The following is a 22,712-nucleotide window of genomic DNA, read 5'->3' on the forward strand; positions in this document are numbered from 1 at the left end:
TCTTATGCGGGGAGAAAATGAACACCTCCGGCCGTGGCCTGTGGTTAATGACGCCAAACGTTTCCGTCCGCAGACCCGTAAGCCGCTCACTTTTCAATCTTCGTCGTAACACCAAGACCTCAACGATGCAGATCTTCGCTCCTCTCGTGGCCCTTGTCGCTCTGGCGTCGGGAGTTATCGCCGACGACGCCTGCAGCGGGCCCAACGCGCGGACCACGCCCCCCAAGGGCGCTATTGTCGTGGATGCCACGGGATCCTACCAGGGCAGCTACAAGACCGTGTCGGAGGGTGTGGCCAAGCTCAACCCCAAGAAGAAGGGGGTGCAGACGGTGTTCGTGCGCCCGGGCGTCTACAACGAGCAGGTGCTCATCTCGCCGCTGGCTGGCCCGCTGGTGCTGCAGGGCTACACGTGCGACGCCAAGAACTACGCCAGCAACCAGGTGACCATCACGCAGGCCAAGGCCCAGAAGGACATCCCTGCCGAGGTGAAGGGTGAGACCCGTAACGACATGACCAGCACGGTGCGCTTCAAGTCGGACAAGGTCAAGGTGTACAACCTCAACATCGCCAACACGGCCGGCAACGTCGGCCAGGCGCTGGCCGTCAACGTGAACGCCACGGACTACGGCTTCTACGCTTGCAACCTCACTGGATACCAGGACACCGTGTTGGCAGACAAGGGCCGCGAGCTCTACGCCAAGACTTACATCAACGGCGCCACCGACTTCGTTTTCGGCCGCTACGCTCAGGCCTGGTTCGAGTCCTGCGATATCGAGACCATCGGCACGGGTTTCATCACCGCCAGCGGCCGCGAAGCCGCCAACAGCTCGGCTACGTACGTCTTCAATCGTGCCCGCGTGTTCGGCAAGAGCGGCGTCAACTCGACCGTCTTGGGTCGTCCTTGGCGCCCGTACGCCAAGGTCATCTGGCAGAACAGCGAGCTGGGCGACGTTGTCAAGCCGGAGGGTTGGACCACTTGGGACGCCACCTCCAGCACCGCCGACGTGGTCTTCAAGGAGTTCAACAACTCGGGCCCCGGCGCCGTCAAGGGCAGCCGTGTTGCCTTCAGCGGCCAGCTGGACAAGCCTGTGGCCATCACCGAGGTGCTCGGCCAGCGCTACGCCAAGGAATGGTTCGTCGACACCTCCTACCTGTAAACGACTCGCTGGGAGAACCGCAGTGATGATGCATAGAGTGCTGCGGAGAGCACGTTTCATAATAAACATCGATGTTAGTAGTGCCCATGCTGAAGAAATTAAACGGCTATTTTTTCGTACATGTACTCTGCAGTGCTGTTTTAATTCGGAATTTTATCAAAGCTACCATGGCTAATCCAGAGAGCGCTGTGTTTCAAGTGATTAAGAGGTTTGTCACGACGATCTTCCCATGAAACCTGAAGCAGATCCATACTACATGTAGCTAAATTAACGTTATCCAGCTACACCGATAGTCGAGCACGTAGAATCGTTTCTGGATCGAGAATGTTTGACCACGTAGACTCCTATTCCTAATGAAGAGGAATGCCGTTGAAGCGTACCAACACATTTAACTACAATTCTCAACAACTCTCAGCCAAAGCCGTTGCCTTCACCACTACTGTAGTGGCACCCGCGAGCCACATTTTCCGACGGTCATCGCTGACTTATCCATACAAGCTCCGCCAGAATCAACGTCGAAGCGGATAGATCCAAATCGTTGACATCAAATTGTTGCCATCAACGAAGCGCGACTGCGACACACTACAGCGTACACGTAGCGTTCAAATTTTCCGCTCGCCCACAACGCGCCGAACCCCCAGTGTGAAAATGCACAGGCTGCTCTTGAAGCATCGAGCTCCTGTTGTCGTCGAAAGCAGAGAGCGGGTCGTGGCGTCGCCGCCAAAAAGATCAGCTGTTGTGCGATCGTGGGATAGACACCTTCCGTCCCGCAATAAATGGAGCCCTGCTGCCGGCTCCGCATGTCACCTAGGTTCTTCAGCCTAGCGCACCGAATGACAGCCGGACAGCAGAAGGCTAACCCCCCACCTCCATTACTACTGATCCCCTAAAACAACAATTCGCCTACGCCTACGTATCAATGTTCGTCCACCACCAGCTTGCGAGCCGAATCTCCCCGGTCTCCTGATCTATCCAAGTTACACTTGGTCGGACTATTGCGGGCAAAAACAAGCGCCGCCGCGCCCCAGATATTCCGGACCTTCACCAGCATCAACTGGTCCGCCGTCCATTCGGCCTTCGTATCATCGTATCATCGGCGACACAACCACCTGCCAGCGGCTCGCACTGTATTAAGCCACGCCGGACGAGAGTAAATGAAGATGGAGCGCGGCCCGAGCTACGCCGAGTACCAGGACGGCGTCCCGCTGAACGCGCCCGTGGGCACGTCGTCGTCCAGCTCCGACAGCCCCGCGAAGCGCGTGGACATGCCCACGACCACGGGCCGCATCATGGACCGCAAGGACGCGCTGTTCCAGCGCTCCAAGGGCCAGTGGAAGTGCGTGCTGCAGCTGCAGTAGAGCTGTACAATTAGGTCAAAGGTTGGTACTTATTCCGTGACGTTCTGTGCAGCATCCGCCGGCAAAAGGTGCCGCACTACTGGAAGCTCTACATGCAGGACCCGTTCCACACGGTCGTCAACATGCGGCTCAGCAAAGTGCTGGGCTCGCTCGTGTTCGCCGTGAGGCTTTAGTTTTAGAGGTTATTATTTTAGTGACTTATTGGAGACTGACGGACAAATGTTGGGACTATTGCCCAGTACCTCGTGGTGATCACCGTGTTCGGCGCGCTGTACACGACGCCGCCCGAGCAGTGCAAGCTGGCCATCCACTCGTTCTTCGACGGCTTCTCCTTCTCCGTGTCCGTGCTCTTCACCATCGGCTTCGGCACCAACGGCGGCGACGTGTTCTTCGGCGACTGCGTCTGGGTGCAGACCATCATCACGCTCGAGTCGCTGGCCGGCATCCTGCTGGACGCGCTGGCCATCGGCATCATCTTCCAGCGCTTCTCACGTGCGCAGGCGCGCGCCAACACCATCGTGATGAGCACCCACGCCTGCGTGCGCCGCATCCGCGGCAACCTGTACTTCATGTTCCAGGTATGCGAGATGCGCAAGCACCAGCTCGTGGAGGCCCACGTGCGCATGTACGCGATCCGCCACGACGTCGAGTTCGGCGAGCACTACTACTTCCAGTCGTACCCGATGCGCATTCAGCACCCGGACGATGACCTGGGCGGCATGCTGCTGCTGGCGCTGCCCTCGGTGGTCGTGCACCGCATGGACGCCTGGAGCCCGCTGCTGCGCCCCAAGAGCGCCGAGACCTGCGGCCAGCACCACAACCCCGCGCGCGGCTACTTGTTCCCGGAGCCGCTGTGCCGCGAGGCCGACGCCCAGAGTGGAGACCGCGACGCGTCGGTGCTGGTCAACCAGGCTACCAACCCAGTGCACAACACGTGCCGCTGCGCGACGGGCAACGCCGCCATGGGTGACGTGCACGCAGCCACTCAGCCACCGACAATCGACGAGATCAAGCAGTACTGGGCCGAGTCGCAGGTACGACGAGATGCATCCAATGTTTTTTTTATTATTATTTTCTTTCCCTTCGGTGTGAGATTTTAACGAGTGGCTGCTTGTTATGGTGGTATTTTCTTTTCAGTTGGAGGTGGTGGTGCTGGTGGAAGGTATCGACGCCGTCACGTCGGCCACGATCCAGGTGCGGCACTCGTACAAGGCCGAAGACATTATGTTCAACCACCGTCACGTGAATTGCGTGGATGTGGACCCCGAGACTGGTGGAGCTGTGATCGACTTCCGTCGCTTCCACGAGACCAAGCCGGTGGACCCGGAGTGCAACAAGGTGGCCGGCAGCTTCTACTAACAAGAGGATCTGCGGCTACCGCAGCGGATCCTGGACATACAGAAAGAGCGAGCAAGAGAGGAGATAGCGCCGTGTACCGATAAATTTCATACTTTTAGATGACCATCCTCCTCCGGACTCCGGAGTCCGGAGATAGACTACACTGTCGAGCGTTCGTGGCATTGGTTTTTAACCCACCGATATGCCATTGCTTGGAGCAAATATGGCCTTGAAAGATCAAGCATTGCTGGAGTACATTGGTGGTGGTGTGATCTAATGCGCTTTTGAAAAGCACAACAAGGCAAATGGGTAGGAGATGATTCGAGGGTGGATGAGGTCGACACGATTCACGTGGAGTTTTCAGATTTTGGCTTAGATTCGTCGCGAAGCTTGGCGTCAATCGCAAATGGAAGCTGGGATTTTTTTTTACAAACAGTAACCCTCGAGATCAAGCAGCACATTCCTCTCGCTCTTATCAGAATGATGAGGAAATATACGATCGCGCCAAAGGTAAAGTGCACATTCCTGTATGAAGCACTTTTCTCAATTCCTTTTCATCATGCTATAAGTTTCGACAAGTCTCTGGATATCCACCGCGTGTGCGTCCAGCAAACAATTACGGATGGCCCGCACTACAGTTCAGCTTGAACCCAGTGCGTACGAATGCGTATAACGACAGGCGGCCTCAATCTACCCATTGCGGCATACATGCACTGATCCCCTCCCCCGATTCTCTCGCAGACACGGATACCCGAACTCATTTGTCATCGATGTTCTTGGCAATAAATCAATTTCCAACGAAGCAGCAACGCACGCGAGGAGCACCAATAATTTATGCTGAATAGCCGCATGAAGTCCCGGAGAAAAGGAGGGATTGGGGCCCTTAGCGAAGCCTATCGTGAGAATCAACGAGAAAGTGAGGGGGAAGCTCTTGACAAAGAAGCGGTCGTTGATAATTCTTCTGAATTGAAGCGATGCAGCCCGACTGCCTGTGATAGTGGGGAGCAAGAGGCCTTACCCACGGCTAGACTTTGTGGTGAAGAAGTTGGCGAACGGAATCAAGATGTACGACTCTCAGTGATGACGGCAGTTCCAAATCCATTCGTGGAGAACCAAACTACCGAAAGAAAAATCTTCTTCCAGAGGACTTACGAGTTGCATGTAAGAATGGCCACCTCGACACAGCTCAAGAACTCATCCAAGCTGGTGCATTCATCGACTCGCAGGATGAAAAAGGCAGCAGTGCGTTGATGGAGGCTGCTGGCAACGGTCATGCCAATATCGTGAAGCTGCTTTTGGACTATGGAGCGTCCACTGACTTGACAAATTGCCTCAACGCGACTGCACTGATGATTGCCTCGCAAAATGGGCACATAGATGTTGTACAAGAGTTGTTGCAGCGTGACGTGCGAATCGACCAGCCAGGTCCGAATGGAGCATCAGCACTGCTTGTAGCATGCCAACGAGGGCACATCGACATCGCTCGGGCTTTGATTAATCGCGGAGCATCTATTGATTTCCGGGATGCAGATGGAGAAGGTGCTTTACTAGCAGCTTCTGGCAATGGGCGTACGAGTGTCGTTGAGTTGCTTTTGAACAATGGGGCGTCTATCAACTTGGCGCACACTGATGGCTGGGCCCCACTGATGGTTGCTGCCCAAAATGGACATGCAGCAGTGGTGCAGGTGCTGTTAAAAAATGGAGTTCGACTCGATCAGCGAAGTCCAAATAGAAATTCTGCTCTAGGCACTGCGTGCAAACATGGACACACCGATATTGCTCAAGCACTGATAGATGCCGGCGCGTCTCTCGACTTACAGCTCGATAATGGGAACAGTGTTTTGGTGGAGGCTTCCATAGAGGGCAATGTTGAAATTGTGGAGCTGCTTTTGAAGAATGGAGCGTCTGTCAATTTGGTGAACGGCTTCGGCGGGACTGCGCTAATGGCGGCTTCGGAAAAAGGACGCACTGAAGCGGTGCAAATGTTGTTGCGAAATGAAGCGCAAATCGATCAGCGGAACGCAAACGGAATAACCGCACTACGGTATGCGTGCGAATTCGGACACCTGGACACCGCTCAAGCTCTCATCACGAGCGGCGCATCTATTGACTTGCAGGACTACAAGGGAAGTAGTGCGTTAATTGCAGCATCCAGCGAGGGTCATGCGGGTATCGTGGAAATGCTTTTGAAGAATGAAGCATCCATTGACTTGGCAAACAATTCTGGCTGGACGGCGCTGTCGATCGCTTCAGGATATGGTCACACGAATGTTGTCCAGGTATTGTTGCAGCACGGAGCTCAAATCGACCTTTGTGACTCGGATGGAGCGACAGCTTTAGTGATCGCATGTCAACAGAGCCATCACGATACAGCTCAGGCTCTGATTAAGGGTGGAGCATCCATCGATTCACAGAGATGTAATGGCGACACACTCTTGATTTGGGCTGCCATGAAGGGTGATGCCCCGACAGTTCAACTTCTTGCCGAAGGTGGTGCATCGATTGACTCTCAGTCTGAGTCTCATTGGAATGCACTGATGAAAGCAACGGAAAGAGGGCATTTGGACGTAGTAAGGGCATTCCCACCGGTCGTGTCAAAACCAAAGTCAAAGTTAGGTCAAACTGAGGGTACAAAAGATCCGGCAAATTTGATCGAGAGAAAAATTCGCACCCGTCGCGGCGATAAGTGAGTCAAATCTTTTTAGCGAGGGGGAGGGTAGTCGGTAGTGGAGATGGAAGACGTACCAGTAAACGCTCTTGCGCAGGCGAGCGCGCAGGGTGGCTCCCTTGACATCCTCAGTTTGGGTTGTGAAGATGACGACGATGAGCTTATCGCCCAGCAACTTCTGTCCCCAGCGTCTCGATCTAGCTCTCGTGATACGACAGTGAAACGCGGCGGTTCTCGGCCAGGAAAGAGTAAAAATGAAGAGCGGGACTTTGAGACGCGCTATAGGCGCTTTATGAAGCAGTATTTTGATGACACCCCAGGTCACGCAGCTGATGTATTTTCCGATAGGCCTATGCATCACGCCGAACCGCGCTTAAAGGCACGTCCAAGCTCGTGGCTTCAGATTTTCCTCTGCTATCGCATTGACAATGCTATCTGAGCTCTCCATCTTGTCTTTGATGCGCGTCCAGAAGGTTTCTGCCGACTGGGTAATTCCAACTAATGCATCCGTGGACACGTGAAGATACGCTTTAGCCAGCTCCAGGTTCTCCAGGTTCTGATAGCTTTTCCCCCGACGGGTTTTTCCTGTGCCATTTTGAAGGTGCCCCGCTACTCGAAGCGTTGCTTGAGAAGTGACCATCCCCCAGCTATCCATTTGCAATACTTGACAGAAGGATCGCTGGAAGATGGCCGCTGATGAAATTTGGTTTGGTTTTAGTTGAACCGGTGCGAGCGCGAAAAACTATCCAAAAGCTATTTGATGGTTAAAAATGACTTTGGTCGGTGTTTTGACGCGACCGGTGGGAATGCTCTAAGAGTGCTTTTGAAAAAGAATGCAACTATCAACGCACAAGGTCCAAATGGAGCAACAGCACTGAACATCGCCTGTGAACACGATCAGCTGAAAATTATTGAAATGCTGGTGAACTACGGAGCCGTGTGGTACAAACGACTGGCTGTCGTTCAGATTCTGCTGGATAATGGAGCAGACATCATGCTGTGCGGCGATTTCCAGAATCTACCACCGTTGTCTGTTTCGTATATGAGCGGGTACATTAAATATACGCAGCTAATCTACGAAGGAATTGGACCGATTCTTAACTTTCCCGCCGACAAACCCTTTGAAGTCAACCACAATATATCTGTCAGCTCCGAGATCGATGAGAAACTTCGTAACGGAGACACAGCGCTGCGAATTGCCTGTGAGCAAGGAGATTTGAAGGCGGTGAAAAGGCTGTTAAAGTATCGTGATGATATTGACAAAACCGACGCTAGAGGCTGGACTCCGCTCATGAGTGCTGCAAGGAACGGCCACATTAACGTGATCAAGCTGCTGCTTGATGAAAGAACCCGCATCAATTTTCGCAACCTGGACGGACAAAGCGCGTTGTGTATCTCGTGTCAGTATGGCCATCTAGACATCACCCGATGTCTCATTCAGGCAGGCGACGCGATCGACATCAGCCACAACTCCCCGCTGCTATATGCAGCAGCAAATGGCTATGCCGCTGTTACCGAATTGTTGTTGAGTAATGGCGCATCCATCGACATCGTGACCGACGAGGGTCGGACCGCTTTGATGCTGGCTTCGCTATATGGGCGCACAAATGTGGTGCAGGTGCTGCTGCAAAACGGAGCACAATTCGATCGTCAGAGTTCAAACGGAGAAACATCTCTACTTATCGCGTGTGCAAATGGACATATCGATACTGTACGAGTTCTGATAGACGGAGGCGCATCCATTGACTTACAGGGCGGAAATGGCCATAGTCCGCTAGTGGTAGCCTCAACGGACGGCTATGCCAGCATTGTGGAGTTACTTTTGAGCGAGCAAGCGTCCGTCAACTTGCCACATAACCAAGGAGGGACCGCGCTGATGGCCGCTTCGCAAGAGGGACACACGAGTGTTGTCAACATACTATTGCGAAATGGAGCACACGCCGATCAGCAGCTTCCGGATGGAGTGACTGCTCTGCTACTTGCTTCAAATCAAGGACACGTTGATATCGCTCGAGCTCTGATAGATGCTGGCGCATCTATCGACTTACAGAATGAAAATGGACTTAGCGCGTTGGAGATGGCTTCTTACTGGGGGCATATTGGGATCGTTCAGGTACTGCTACAAAGCCAAGCGATCGTTAACCTCGTTAATAAAAACGGAGGGACCGCACTCATGGCAGCTTCGGAACAAGGTCACACGGATATTGCGCTGCTGTTGTTGAAAACGGGAGCTCAAATTGATCAGAAAAAAATCGAATGGTGCAACAGCTCTACTGCTTGCGTCGCAATTTGGGCACACGCATACTGCCCGAGTTTTACCTGGTGCTGGTGCATCCATGAATCTACAGGACAACAACGGCAACAGCGCATTAATAGTCGCTTCTTGGCAGGGTCATGCCAGCGTCGTGGAGTTACTTTTGAGTAACCAAGCGCTTATCGACTTGGCCAACAATAATGGCAGAACTGCGCTGATGATCGCGTCGTCCCAAGGACATACCCGTGTTGTATCCCTTTTGTTGAAACATAGAGCAAAAGTCGACCTACAAACTCCGCATGGACCCACCGCTCTTCTTCTAGCAAGTGAATGCGGTCATCTCGATGTCACACGAACTCTCATAGCGAACGGTGCGAAAACCGATGTAAAAGACGCTGACGGCGACGATCCTTTAATGGTTGCCGCGATGTCCCGTCATTATGAGGTGGTGAAGTTGCTCGTGGAACAAGGTGTCTCGGTTACTGTAGCGAACAAGGCCGGCGCAACCCCACTACAAGCGCAGCAGAAAATGGCCCAACCGACATCGTAGCGTTTCTTCAAGCAGTAGGCGGGAAGGTCAACCAGCCAAACTCAATGCGGAAACCGCCCTGAGTGGCAAGTGAGCACGGACATTTTGGACGTCGTGTGAGTCGAGCGTTGATTGAGGCGATCGATAACGAATTCCTCTCGCAGTCGCGCTGGGGAGGGTTGAAACCAACCACATAGCAACGGTACCAAAGGGGTAAAGCAACACAGGTGATCGTTTTGAGGTCCAGGTCGTGAAACCGAGTAATCGGTGTATTCATCGCTTTCATGATGTAGTCGAGCGAGTGTGGATCGGGCATGCTAGGCTGATTCACAGTGGTGACAATGGTAATCAACAGTTTAAACACCTCTATAATCTGTATCAGCTGCAGGCGTGGGAAAGAAACTCAATGGCTCCAACTCATCCCAAAGAACGGCTAAGCCGTCCGGAAGCCATAGTTCAAGTGATCAAAGACGACATTCGACCCGGAGAGCCCGAAGTTTCTCGACGCGTATGTCCAGTAGCGAGTGTTTCGCGAAAATACAGGCATCAAAATCTCCGACAAAGAGTGTAGTGCAGATCTGGATGATCAACTGGACACAAAGGGGGCCGACAGTCAAAACAACGTCACTCAAGCCAAGGCCGTGGGTAATTTGTCTGGAGCAAACTAAAATGGCTGTCTGCTCCAATACGTCGACACGACAGTAAAGAACCATTATCTCCGAGGGAACAGGTGACGAGCAAGTATTGGATCACGGAGCTCTCGATGCTATGCAAACGTCGAAAGAGCATTCATCCATGTACAGGATGACACTACAAATCGCGCGTTGAGTGTGGAGTCTTTGGTCGGCTTCGGAGGAGCGGCCGTTGACATCTTTGCCGGCTATGAAGTTTGATTGCACTACAGAACGCGTTGGATCTGCTAACGGCGAGCTCTCGTGGACTCCATTTCCTGCTCGCGTTCTGGTCGAAAGTGGCGCGTTAATTGATTTCCAAGACCATAATTGATACAGCCCATTGATTTTGACTTCTAGGGCGGGTCATGTGAACATCGTGGAGCTGCTTTTGAATAACGGAGCGCCAGTCGATTTGACGGACAACAACGGGTTCACTGCACTGACAGTCGCTTCACAATACGGACACACTGACGCGGCTAGGGCGTTGCTACAATATGGAGCGCGAATTATCAACCAGCAGCGTCCGACTGGAGAGATCGTTCTGATAATCGCAAGCATGCATGGACATGGCGAGTTCGCTCGAGTTTTGATCGAGGAAGGCCTATCGATTGACTTACGCAGCGATTGTGGAGGAAATGCATTACTGGCGGCTTCTATGCGAGGTAGTGTCGAGTTTGTGGAGCTGCTTCTGCTAGCGTGGACTTCGTCAACACCCTTGGCTAGAGCGCATCGACGACCTCCTCCCGCTATGGGCAACTGATGCGGTACGAGTGCTTGGTCAGCGATAACGACCGGGATGCGCTGATGGTTGCTTTACAACACGGACACTTGGATGTGGTGCTACGTAGTGCTGTTGCAGTTGGAGCGCAAGCTGGTCAATAGGACGCACAAGGATCTACTGCTTTGCACCTAACCTGTGCTCGTGGCCATTTTGTTGTCATTGCAGCTCTCATCGAGCATATTAAACATGATGCAGACGTGAAAGACGCTGATGGTGATAATTCGATAATGGCTGCCGCAATGTCTGGCCATGGGGAGGGGGTAAAGTTTCTTGTGGAGGACGGTGCGTCAATTGACGTCGAGAATAATGTTGGCGCAACCCCACTGACGAGTGCAGCCACGGCGACGTGGTCACGTTGGTTCTTGATTTAGGAATAGATATCAATCAGCCAAACGCTGGTGGAGCGACTGCGTTGCAAGTCGCAAGCGAACACGAGCATTTGGAGATCGTGAAAGCCCTGTGGAGCGAGAATGAAGACGACAGACAGCGAGGGCCGAACTCCTCTAGCAATCGCGCTGGAGAGCGCTCACAACGACGTGGCAGAATACTGGGTTTCGTAGCAACTTGTAGTAACGCAACTACTGCTCCTCGTAAAACGTGTTCATAGCAGAACTGGGAACCGCGGATTCTGTATTTTCCTCTGCATGCTCACTGCGCACTCATGCGCTTCATGCCTTCATCCAGTATCCAGGATATCTCCAAGCAGTAGGAATGACCGACTAGGCCATTCCAAGTCTAAAACTCGACATGCACCTCGTTCCTTGTCTTCCCATCAATTGCGCTCACACTTTGCTGCACGTTGTCTACATTTGACGCAGGAACGAAATGTCGTGCAAGCAAACCTGCGGCCGAGAAGCGCATGTATTCTTGCGTTTCTGATGTCCGCACCTTGCGGCGTAGTGGATGTTGGGCCGGCCGATCGGCCATGCGGCGGCATCACTCGAGAGCTGCGACGCGGCATCCATCTCACCGCCCGCAGTGCCATACAGCAGCAAACGCCGCCGTCTCCAGAATCTGCAGCAGCAAGACTCCCATCTCGCGTGCAAGTCGACCGCGCGGCCTGCACCGGCAGCAAACACACTCGCCCTCAGTATGCCGCTTCATCCCGCGAGATCGACAATCGGACACGCGTTTCTCCGCCGACGGCGCAAATCCTTTCCCCGGGCAGCAAGCCGCAGCGCCCCCAAGCAGACAGGGGACCATTTCGCCGGGTCACTCACTGGTGCTTGGTGGCAAAGCCACGCTTCAATTTGTGTGCATATGGTGTGCGCGCACAACGCCGGGCCAATTGGTGCTTGGGTCGTCCCCCTCAACTTGCAACCGCGAGGTTTTATCCGAACTTCGACCCGACCGGTGGTCGCCGCGATCCTGTGGCCTCATTCTCGGATTCCCCGTCCAAGCCTCAAGCCTCCTTAACAACCCCCAAGCAGTCATCATGGCCTTCCGTCAGGCGTTCAAGACGCAGGCGCGCCACATGAGCTCCGGCCCGCGCAAGTTCTTCGTGGGCGGCAACTGGAAGTGCAACGGCTCGCTGGGCCAGGCGCAGGAGCTCGTGGGCATGCTCAACACGGCCAAGATCCCGGCCGGCGTGGAGGTGGTGGTGGCCCCGTCGCAGGTGCACGCCGCCACGGTCAAGGCCGCGCTGCGGCCCGACGTGCGCGTGAGCGGCCAGGACGTGTGGAAGCAGGGCAACGGCGCCTTCACGGGCGAGACGTCGGCCGAGATGCTCAAGGACCTGGGCGCCGAGTACACGCTCGTGGGCCACAGCGAGCGCCGCGAGAAGGGCGAGAGCAACGAGGTCGTGGCCCAGAAGGCGGCCTACGCGCTCGAGAAGGGCCTGGCCGTCATCGCCTGCATCGGCGAGACCAAGGAGCTCCGCGAGGCCGGCCAGACCGTGGCCTTCATCACGGAGCAGCTGGACGCCTACGCCGCCGAGATCAAGGACTGGACCAACGTCGTGATCGCCTACGAGCCCATCTGGGCCATCGGCACGGGCCTCACGGCCTCGCCCGACCAGGCGCAGGAGGTGCACGCCAGCATCCGCGCCTGGCTGAAGGAGAAGGTCTCGCCCGAGGCCGCCGACAAGACGCGCGTCATCTACGGCGGCTCGGTCGGCGCCAAGAACGCGCCCGAGCTCTCGCAGAAGGCCGACATCGACGGCTTCCTCGTGGGCGGCGCCTCCCTCAAGCCCGACTTCCTGCAGATCATCAACGCGCAGAACCCCACGGCCAACGTGGGCGGCGCCGTCAACGTCGCCATCAACGGCTTCGGCCGCATCGGCCGCCTCGTGCTGCGCGCCGCCGCCAAGAACCCGCTCATCAACGTCGTGGCCATCAACGACCCCTTCATCTCCACGACCTACATGGAGTACATGCTTGAGTACGACACGGTGCACGGCAAGTTCGACGGCACGCTGTCCCACGACGAGCAGCATATCTTTGTGAACGGCAAGCCCATCCGCGTCTTCAACGAGATGAACCCGGCCAACATCAAGTGGGGAGAGGAGCAGGTGCAGTACGTGGTGGAGTCCACGGGCGCCTTCACGACGACGGAGAAGGCGTCGGCCCACCTGCAGAACGGCGTGGAGAAGGTGGTGATCTCGGCGCCGTCGAGCGACGCGCCGATGTTCGTGATGGGCGTGAACCACGAGCTGTACGAGAAGGACATGCACGTGGTGTCGAACGCGTCGTGCACGACGAACTGTCTGGCGCCGCTGGCCAAGGTGGTGCACGACAAGTTCGGCATCAAGGAGGGTCTGATGACGACGGTGCACGCCGTGACGGCGACGCAGAAGACGGTGGACGGTCCGTCGAAGAAGGACTGGCGTGGTGGCCGTGGCGCGTGCTTCAACATCATCCCCAGCTCTACGGGCGCTGCCAAGGCTGTGGGCAAGGTGATCCCGGACCTGAACGGCAAGCTGACGGGCATGTCGTTCCGTGTGCCTACTGCTGACGTGTCGGTGGTGGACCTGACTGCTCGTCTGGTGAACCCTGCTTCGTACGACGAGATCAAGGCTGCGATCAAGTCGGCCAGTGAGAACGAGATGAAGGGTATCCTTGGCTACACTGAGAAGGCTGTTGTGTCAAGCGACTTCGTGGGCGACTCGCACTCGTCGATCTTCGACGCTAGCGCTGGCATTGCCCTGACCGACGACTTCGTGAAGCTTGTGTCGTGGTACGACAACGAGTGGGGCTACAGCTCGCGTGTGCTGGACCTGATCGAGCACATGGTCAAGAGCGAGTAAGTTTGCTCTAATGGTGCTGCTACGTTCGGCTTGAAGTACGTGCTGGCGCGTTTGGTGATTGCACACCCCATGGTACATGAGAGCGACGCAGCTCTCTAGAGTTCGTGTACTAAGCGGAGTGACACAGCCCCCTTCTTAGCAGAGCAACGTCGACAAGTTTGCTGTTGTCTGTATCAATAGAAGTATGAAACCCAACCAACTCGTGCGTCGTTTAACATGTCCGCGGTCAAGCAGGTGTATACGGTATCCGCTCAATTGCCTTGCCAGTGTCGTGGCTAGACCGTGCTGACGTACGCGGTTGTCACATCGACGAAGGACGCATCCTCCTCGCCGCTCGTAGATATCCTCGCGAAACCGCTGCCATGGACGTGAGAGCTACGAGCAATCCAGCGTATTATCCCTCGAGGCGAAGGACATCGCGTGAAACACAGCGAACTGCTTTGCCATGCGCAATCACCAAGAGAATCTATCAAGAATCGGAATCAGGGCGTCAGCCGCATCGGTTCCCTCCTATACCCGCGGCACGAATGCCACGACCCGCCTCGGCCGTTTTACAGACCTCGACGCCCCCCGCCGGCCTCGCAGCAAAGCAAACATCGAAGCCACAACAAATAGCGGAGACTTGCGCTTCAGCTACCGATTCCGCGCCGAAAATCGCCTCGGAGTCTCCATAGACAAGCATTGGCAGCCCTCGCGTCTGAGCCAGAGAAGTCTCACAAGGAGCAAATCTCTTCATGGCCGGCGGCGCGCAGTCCATTTTCAAATCTCGCGCGACCGAGACAGCTCTGCGCGCAGTAAAGCCGCGCTCCCAACCCGCATAAATGGTCCGTTGGTGCTTGGTGTCCGCCTGTGGATTCGTATGGTATACTGGGCCGCAGTGGTTCTCCAAGCAGCACTCGTCCCCCAACGAGCAATCGATCCTTTGAAAAAAACCTCGCGCTTGAAGTCGGGGGTCTCGACTCGACTGGGGCCCAGTCATTCCTGGATTCACCCTCCAAGCCCCACACTTCACTTCAGTAACCAAGTCTCGCCATGGTCAACGTCGCCATCAATGGATTCGGCCGCATCGGCCGCCTCGTGCTGCGCGCCGCCGCCAAGAACCCCAAGATCAACGTGGTGGCCGTGAACGACCCCTTCATCGCCACCAAGTACATGGAGTACATGCTCAAGTACGACACGGTGCACGGCCGCTTCGGCGGCGAGATCTCGCACGACGAGCAGCACATCTTCGTGGACGGCAAGCCCATCCGCGTCTTCAACGAGATGAACCCGGCCAACATCAAGTGGGGAGAGGAGCAGGTGCAGTACGTGGTGGAGTCCACGGGCGCCTTCACGACGACGGAGAAGGCGTCGGCCCACCTGCAGAACGGCGTGGAGAAGGTGGTGATCTCGGCGCCGTCGAGCGACGCGCCGATGTTCGTGATGGGCGTGAACCACGAGCTGTACGAGAAGGACATGCACGTGGTGTCGAACGCGTCGTGCACGACGAACTGTCTGGCGCCGCTGGCCAAGGTGGTGCACGACAAGTTCGGCATCAAGGAGGGTCTGATGACGACGGTGCACGCCGTGACGGCGACGCAGAAGACGGTGGACGGTCCGTCGAAGAAGGACTGGCGTGGTGGCCGTGGCGCGTGCTTCAACATCATCCCCAGCTCTACGGGCGCTGCCAAGGCTGTGGGCAAGGTGATCCCGGACCTGAACGGCAAGCTGACGGGCATGTCGTTCCGTGTGCCTACTGCTGACGTGTCGGTGGTGGACCTGACTGCTCGTCTGGTGAACCCTGCTTCGTACGACGAGATCAAGGCTGCGATCAAGTCGGCCAGTGAGAACGAGATGAAGGGTATCCTCGGCTACACGGACGAAGCCGTCGTGTCAAGCGACTTCGTGGGCGACTCGCACTCGTCGATCTTCGACGCTAGCGCTGGCATTGCCCTGACCGACGACTTCGTGAAGCTTGTGTCGTGGTACGACAACGAGTGGGGCTACAGCTCGCGTGTGCTGGACCTGATCGAGCACATGGTCAAGAACGAGTAAGCAAGCAATTGATGAATGCGCTTACGGGCGTCCAGCCTGTTCCATCTCAATAACCATTTCGTAAAAATACAAACAAAAACTTGTCACCGGTACCTTGTCTTCATTGCGCTCATGAGTTTGTTCGTCTAAAAGTCCGACGTGATGATGGCCCATCACCACTTATCCACTTATCGGTTGGCAGCACCGGAACCAAGTTGCTACCATGTACTTAGAGAGTCTCCAACGGTAGGTCCTACCTTTTAAGTAGTTAAGACTCGTAGCGACGAGTTTTTCCCAACGAGGAGTTTTATAGCCCACGCTTAATCAAGACTTGAACACTCTCGAGGTGGCCTAGTTTGCAAACATTTTGGAATAGGAGAGCTTGGTCTTGATCGACCGCATCCAGTAACTATCTCGACTTGGCCGCTCCTCGCTCCTCATTGCCGTCTCTGACCAATCTCCGTTCGTAGATCTCAACGCGGCTGGGCAAATGCGACCAAGTATGGTTGCGGTCTCCAGAGCCTGAGCTCCCAGACGACGGTCCTGACAATGATTTTGTAGCCATTACTTGACACTTCAGTTGCATGTTTTAATAACTGTTGTGTTAAAATCCACAACAGTTACAGATTAGGGGTGTTATGCCACACAATTGACACATAGCAATAAGCGCGAAGAGCTACTGTGACTGATGTCGCTCCTGGTGCCGGACTACGCGAGCTCGTCCGAGGACGAGGCGCCGCCCAGCGCGCCGCCGGCGCCTTCCGTGCCTGCTCCTGCTCCAGCACCAGCTCCAGCTCCAGTCGCAGCTGTGTCCAGCGCCTCAGCGCCCCAGCCCAAACAGAAGAAGACCACGAAGAAGAAGAAGACGCGAAAGGCTAAGACGACTTTGTACCTACCACCAGAGATCCAGCGGCTGCTAGAGACCGGAGCCAGCGGCGGCGCACTGTCCGACGACAGCGATGACGACAACGAGCTGTTGGCCAAGCATAAGCGCGCCAAGAGGGCGGCCAGCAAGCGGCTGCAGCCCGCCGACAAGGACTCGGTGCTGGCCTTCTTGCCGCCGCCCAAGCACGATCTGCCGCCCGCAGAGGCCGCAGCTGAGTCCCCTATCGCCCTCGAGGCTGAGGCTGAAATTGCAGCAGTGGAGGAGCAGAATCCGGAGCCTGCAGAGGCCCAACCAGGTCACCAGCCAGTGGACGAGGCCGCGAACGCCGCGGCCTGGCAGCAGTACTACCAGCAGCAGCAGTTCCAGGACAGCTACGCCGCTGCGTCACAGGGCTACTATGTTGCACAGGGCGAGGACGACGTGCCTGGAGGCAGCTCCAAGCGCAGGAGGACGCGCGAGAGGGACATTGAACGCGCGCTGCAGCAGGGCCACTTCGAGTCTGTGGCGGGCCAGATCATGGACGTGCAGGGCCCGGCGCCTAATGCCTGGCAGCCGCCGGTCGACCCGTTGACGGGCACTAGCAGCGCTAGAGGATCTAGCGACCAGGAGGTGAAGGTGAAGGCCAGCTTCTGGAACGCTCAGGCGGGCACCACGGTGTCGTCCATGAAGCCCAGCCGTCTGCAGAGACAGAAACACCAGCTGAATCAACTCGCTTTCGATGCCAAGGCACGAGACTTTGAGCTGCTGAACAAACGAGGAGCGTCTCTGAAGACGAAGAGGGAGACGTACGCAAAGTACGGCTGGTAGGAGAGGAAACCGAGGCAAATAATGTGTGATACAATTGGAGCTACCGATATACTTGTATGCGCTTTGTTCGTTCACCTAGCCGAGTGTTGGCTCGCTGCTTTATGGCAAATTAAGCTGGGCCATCGCTGCCGTCTGCTCTGCCACGCTAGCGGACGCATCGGTCTGCTCGGGACGGTGTTCTTCCCCCTCCTCATGCTCCTCGATTTCGTCCTCATCGTCCTCGTCAACGCCTTCCTGCGCCTCCTGTTCTTTCTCTTCCAGGTATTCCTCTGTGAACACTTCCATCTCGTGCTGCAGTCGCGCTGTCTCGGCCTTGCTGACCTTGCCACGGCGGCTGGCACCCAGTGTCTTCAGCTTGTGGTCGCCCTTGTGGTGCTTGCCGCTCTCACGCGGGTAGACCTTCCGCACGAGCACGAGGTCGGGCAGCTCGTTCTTGAGGGAGTACGTCTGACTCGAGCCGAAGATGGCGGAGGAGAGATCGTAGCCCTTCACGGTGTCGCCGGCAGTCAAGACGCCGCCCAGGTGGGTGCGTACTTGGAAGGTCGTGTCGTTCACGCCGAAGTCGCTGGCACGAGCCACTTCGACGTCCGCCACGACAAACTTGGACTTGCGTTCTCTGCCTGAGGCCGGCGCAGGACCGACGTGGCGCAGGTCGTGGGGATCCACAGGCTCCACGTCCAGCACGATGAACTCTACCATCTCGGAGCTCGTCGCCAGCGGCAGGAACGGCAGCTTCCAGTACCTGTCCGTCGCGAGCTCAGCCTTCTGGCCGGAGACCGGGTCCAGCAAGTGCACCATGGACGTGGTGCGCGCGCAGAGCGTGACGTCCGAGATGTTGCCGCAGCTCTGCGCGAACTTCCTAGGCAGCACCAGCAGGTCGTCCTTGCAGATGGGACTCAGCTCGACGCTGTACGTGAGCTGCAGGTTGGCCGTCGAGTTGTGCACGTTCTCCGAGATGAGCTTGCTGGACGACTTGGAGCGCATGGGCACGTGCGCCGACAGGAAGTGGATGAAGCGCTCGGCCGTGGACTTGGTGCCGAAGTAAAAGTCCATGCCCTCCTTGACGGCCGTGATGCCGATGGCGTCCTGGTGCGCGTTGTGCTTGAGGATCTCCTGCTCCAGGCGCAGGAACGTGCGCTTGTGCTCGGCCTTCTGGCGGATCTGCACGAGCGCGCGCCACGTGTTGTTGTGGTACTGCTTGGTGCAGTCCGGGCACTTGACGCTGTGGATGACGAAGGTGACGACGCACGAGTTCTGCACCACGGCGTGGTTGGCCACCTCCCGCTGCAGCGTGAGCCGCAGCTTGACGCGCTTGGAGTGCGGCTCGGTCCAAATGAAGCCGGCGTCGATGAGCTTGGCCTTGCTGAGCCCGGGGATGCTCTTGAGGCTCAGCGCCATGAGCTCCTTGGACTCCCAGTCGCAGTCCAGCCACGCGCCGCCCGCGCTGCTGTACTGCTGGCCCTTGCCGCGCGACTGGAAGCGCATGCAGCCGCGGCACTGCACCAGCTCGCACTCGGTGTCGATGCCCTCGGCCACGTCCACCTCGGCCGCCACGCAGGACGCGCACATGTTCATGGCGTTGGCCTCGATCTGCGCGCCGCACATGCAGCACGAGCTGTCGGGAGGAGACGGAGAAGGTTAGGAGGTGGTGGGGGCGAGGATACGTAGGGTACAGTGCGCGTACATGGCCATTGGAGAGAGACTGGCAGCGCTTGGATTGAGATTGAGATTGAAAATCGAAAAGTGAATCGAAAAAATAATTCCGTTTTGATGCGGATTGCGTCATCTTTGGTGGTCGGACCAAAAATGCAGGTTGGACCAAAATTTGTGACCGCAGGCACCGTTCGGGCACTGTTTCTTGCGCTTTGACTTTGGGGACAAGTTGCCCCCAAGCCGAAGCCCCGGCTGTGCTTGCACGGTGCATACAGGATGCAAGGAAGAGTGTACGCGTGCGTATATTGTTGTTGTTGAGCTCGTCGTCATCGTTGGTGAGTACTTTGATCAGCCATTTTTGAGTCGGAGATAGATATATAATAAATCAGCTGACCTGTAGGGCTGTGAACGTTCAGCTTTTACTGAACGTTCACAGGCGGTAAAGTCGTTTTAAACGCACCGTGAACCTCCGCATGATTTTGACTTGGAAAAACTATACTACGCGATTGTGTAAGAAACACTACCCAGTCTGTCAGCGCGGCGGCACTCTGCGAGTGGTACGTAGGAGCCGATGTGGAGTACTGTTGCCTAGCCCCACCAGGTAGCCTTTCGCAGTGCTGGCCAAGTTCGCCTCGATATGCTGTTCAAGGTGTCCTGAGTTGAGCTACGCCATGATATGCAACGTACTGGACGACGTCTTCGAGCACAACGTACGGCGCATCACGTTGTCATCCGCACTTCCCAGACTAGCTGCAGGCCGACATCATATTGTGCTCGATCGACTGTTTGTTGAAATGTGTTGCTGCGATTGATGGAACGGCTGCTGTTGCTGTTGTGGACGGAGCTGCAGTTGTGGCTGAAGCGGCGAAAGAATACCATTGCTGATAGTTGGGGTGTGCTCGAGCTGCGATCTAGCTGCTTGCACCGGTAGTGCTGATGTCGACGCAGGACCGAATGAAAGTGAGCGATGCGCACGGCGAGGCGCTGATGGTACAGGAGGACCTCGACATAGATCGCCGCTCGCTCTGCGGCGTCTGGCAGTGAGTTGGTTGCCAGCCTTCCATAATGGAAATGAAGTGTCATTTCGATGGCTTTCGAGGTACTTACATACTTCAAAACTGTATGTGCATGCTGAAGTCTAGTGTACCCATGCGGGAGGTTCAGGGGGGTAAAAGGAGGTTTGGAGAGGTTCAGAAACAGCAAAATCAAACCTCCGTAGTAGAGGTAAAGAAAGGGTTCGCGAACGTTCAGAGGCTGAACGTTCACACCTCGAGTCGCCTGACGTGCCCTCATTCTGGAAATCGTCAAGACGGGGACATTCGTGCGCCATGGATCTTACGTTAAATGTCATCGATAGTCTCCGCCAGATCTTTGCCTTGCAGGATTCGATTCGGCATCAGCGCAGAGCCAACAGAAAGACCTATCTGCGGATGATGGAGATCTACGTGGAGCTCCAGATGTCGGGATCCGTTCAAAACAACACAACACTGCAACGGACCAACGCGATAGGGAGGTTTGAAATAAGCGTGACCGATTTCTCAAACTACCTACAAAGATACCATGGCATGTCCCGAACCGCCCGCCTTTTAAAGAGATTTGAAATGGAGGAGCAACGACAGAGAATCAACGACGAAATCGAGCAACTTCACCGGATGCTGAGCCTTGCCGCTACTATGAAGGCAATAAGTGCGGACACTACTGCTACCCGAAACAACGAAATACTTCCCCGCAAATCCATGCCGACGAAACAGCAAGTCGATAGATCGTTACAAGCTGCATGCCAGCACGGACATCTCAAGACGGCTCGGGCCCTGCTTGACATGAGAGCTTCCGTCGACCCACAGACTAAGGATGGACACTTTCCGTTGATGGCGGCATGCAAAAACGGTCATGTTACTCTAGTGGAATTGCTTCTGGACAAGCGGGCGTCCGTCGACTTAGTTGACGATAACGACTGCACCGTATTGATGGCTGCTTCACGCGAGGGACATGCCGATGTGGTGCGGTTGTTGGTTCAAACAGGGGCTCAGATTGATCAACAGTGTCCGAATGGTGAAAGTGCTTTGAACGTTGCCTGCCAACACGGACGACTTGAAGCCACTCGAGCTCTCATCTACGGCGGCGCATCGGTCGATTTGCCGGATCACAGCGGAAATACGCCCTTGATATGGGCCTCTTCAAAGGGCCATGTTCCAGTTGTCCAGCTGCTGATTGAAGGAGGTGCATCATTTGAGTCTCATTCCAAAACGGGTTGGACTGCGTTGATGAAGGCTGCTGAAAGGGGGCAGCTGGAGGTGGCGAGGCTGTTGCTGAAGAGTAGTGCGAACATCAACGCACAAGGTATCAATGGGGCAACGGCAGTGAATATTGCCTGTGAGCACGATCAACTGAGTATTGTGGTGATGCTGGTGAACCATGGGGCCGATCTTGAATTGGCTGATGACGCAGGGTACACTCCCTTAATCACTGCAGCTCAATTGGGGCATTCCGATGTCGTACAGTTCTTAGTTATGATAGGAGCGAACATCAATGCACGGCTGCCCAGCGGAGGTACAGCCTTGCTTACGGCGGTTTGGTACAAGCGGTTGGAGGTGGTTCGAATCCTCCTGGATAACCAAGCAGACATCACGCTGCGCGGAGATTTTCAAAACTTGCCGGCGTTGGCTGTCTCGTACATGAGCGGCTACATTGAGTTCACGCAGCTGATCTACGAACGCGTTGAACCCGATTTCAGTTTACCGATCCACCAGCCGGCGTCTCGTACGATCAGCGATACCAACACGTCTACCGATTTTCATTCGACAATTGATCAGAAACTTCGGAATGGGGATACCGCACTACGAATTGCATGTGAGCAAGGGAATTTGGAGACGGTGAAAAGATTGGTCAAGAATCGTGATGAGATCGATAAACCCGACACGAGAGGTTGGACTCCGCTTATGAGTGTGGCTCAGAATGGTTATGTTGACGTGGCCAAATTGCTTCTTGATGAAAGAGCTCAAGTTGATGCTGTCAATTCAGACGGTCAAACCGCACTGTCGATTGCATGCCAGCATAATCACGTCGAAATCGTGCAAGCGATCGTTCGTTCTGGCGGTACAATCGACTTGTGCGCCACTGGAAGCCTTGCTCCCTTGTACTGCGCAGCAGAAAACGGAAACATCACTGTAACAGAATTATTGCTTGCAAATGGAGCATCTATCGACCTCGTTGATAGCAACGACTGTACCGCACTTATGAAGGCTTCTCTTCATGGACACACCGATCTTGTGCGAATCTTGTTGGAGCACGAAGCTCAAATCAATCTACAGGATCTGAGCGGAGCGACAGCTCTACTTTTTGCAAGTCAC

General features: G+C 55.5%; 6 protein-coding genes across 6 annotated transcripts; 5 read left to right on the plus strand and 1 right to left on the minus strand.

The window, feature by feature from the left end:
* Nucleotides 1-125: 125 nt before the first annotated feature.
* On the plus strand, nt 126-1,157 carry IUM83_17723 (Pectin methylesterase; the record flags this gene model as incomplete). The annotated part of the gene is made up of 1 exon (XM_067942690.1): nt 126-1,157. The coding sequence occupies one exon, from the start codon at nt 126-128 to the stop codon at nt 1,155-1,157; it is 1,032 nt and encodes a 343-aa protein (XP_067780939.1).
* A 1,154-nt stretch (nt 1,158-2,311) lies between these two features.
* IUM83_17724 (uncharacterized protein) lies at nt 2,312-3,874 on the plus strand (the record flags this gene model as incomplete). Its single annotated transcript, XM_067942691.1, has 4 exons — nt 2,312-2,493; nt 2,568-2,676; nt 2,755-3,549; nt 3,653-3,874. 4 exons carry the CDS (start codon nt 2,312-2,314, stop codon nt 3,872-3,874), a joined length of 1,308 nt encoding a protein of 435 aa, XP_067780917.1.
* An 8,320-nt stretch (nt 3,875-12,194) lies between these two features.
* On the plus strand, nt 12,195-14,003 carry IUM83_17725 (triosephosphate isomerase/glyceraldehyde-3-phosphate dehydrogenase; the record flags this gene model as incomplete). The annotated part of the gene is made up of 1 exon (XM_067942692.1): nt 12,195-14,003. The coding sequence occupies one exon, from the start codon at nt 12,195-12,197 to the stop codon at nt 14,001-14,003; it is 1,809 nt and encodes a 602-aa protein (XP_067780916.1).
* A 1,032-nt stretch (nt 14,004-15,035) lies between these two features.
* On the plus strand, nt 15,036-16,037 carry IUM83_17726 (glyceraldehyde-3-phosphate dehydrogenase; the record flags this gene model as incomplete). Its single annotated transcript, XM_067942693.1, has 1 exon — nt 15,036-16,037. The coding sequence occupies one exon, from the start codon at nt 15,036-15,038 to the stop codon at nt 16,035-16,037; it is 1,002 nt and encodes a 333-aa protein (XP_067780915.1).
* A 667-nt stretch (nt 16,038-16,704) lies between these two features.
* On the plus strand, nt 16,705-17,709 carry IUM83_17727 (cmgc cdkl protein kinase; the record flags this gene model as incomplete). The annotated part of the gene is made up of 1 exon (XM_067942694.1): nt 16,705-17,709. One exon carries the CDS (start codon nt 16,705-16,707, stop codon nt 17,707-17,709), a length of 1,005 nt encoding a protein of 334 aa, XP_067780914.1.
* A 99-nt stretch (nt 17,710-17,808) lies between these two features.
* On the minus strand, nt 17,809-19,401 carry IUM83_17728 (60S ribosomal export protein NMD3; the record flags this gene model as incomplete). Its single annotated transcript, XM_067942695.1, has 2 exons — nt 17,809-19,324; nt 19,394-19,401. 2 exons carry the CDS (start codon nt 19,399-19,401, stop codon nt 17,809-17,811), a joined length of 1,524 nt encoding a protein of 507 aa, XP_067780913.1.
* Nucleotides 19,402-22,712: the final 3,311 nt, after the last annotated feature.

Source organism: Phytophthora cinnamomi, assembly GCF_018691715.1.
Source record: "Phytophthora cinnamomi strain GKB4 chromosome Unknown Contig123, whole genome shotgun sequence".
Lineage (NCBI taxonomy): Eukaryota > Oomycota > Peronosporomycetes > Peronosporales > Peronosporaceae > Phytophthora > Phytophthora cinnamomi.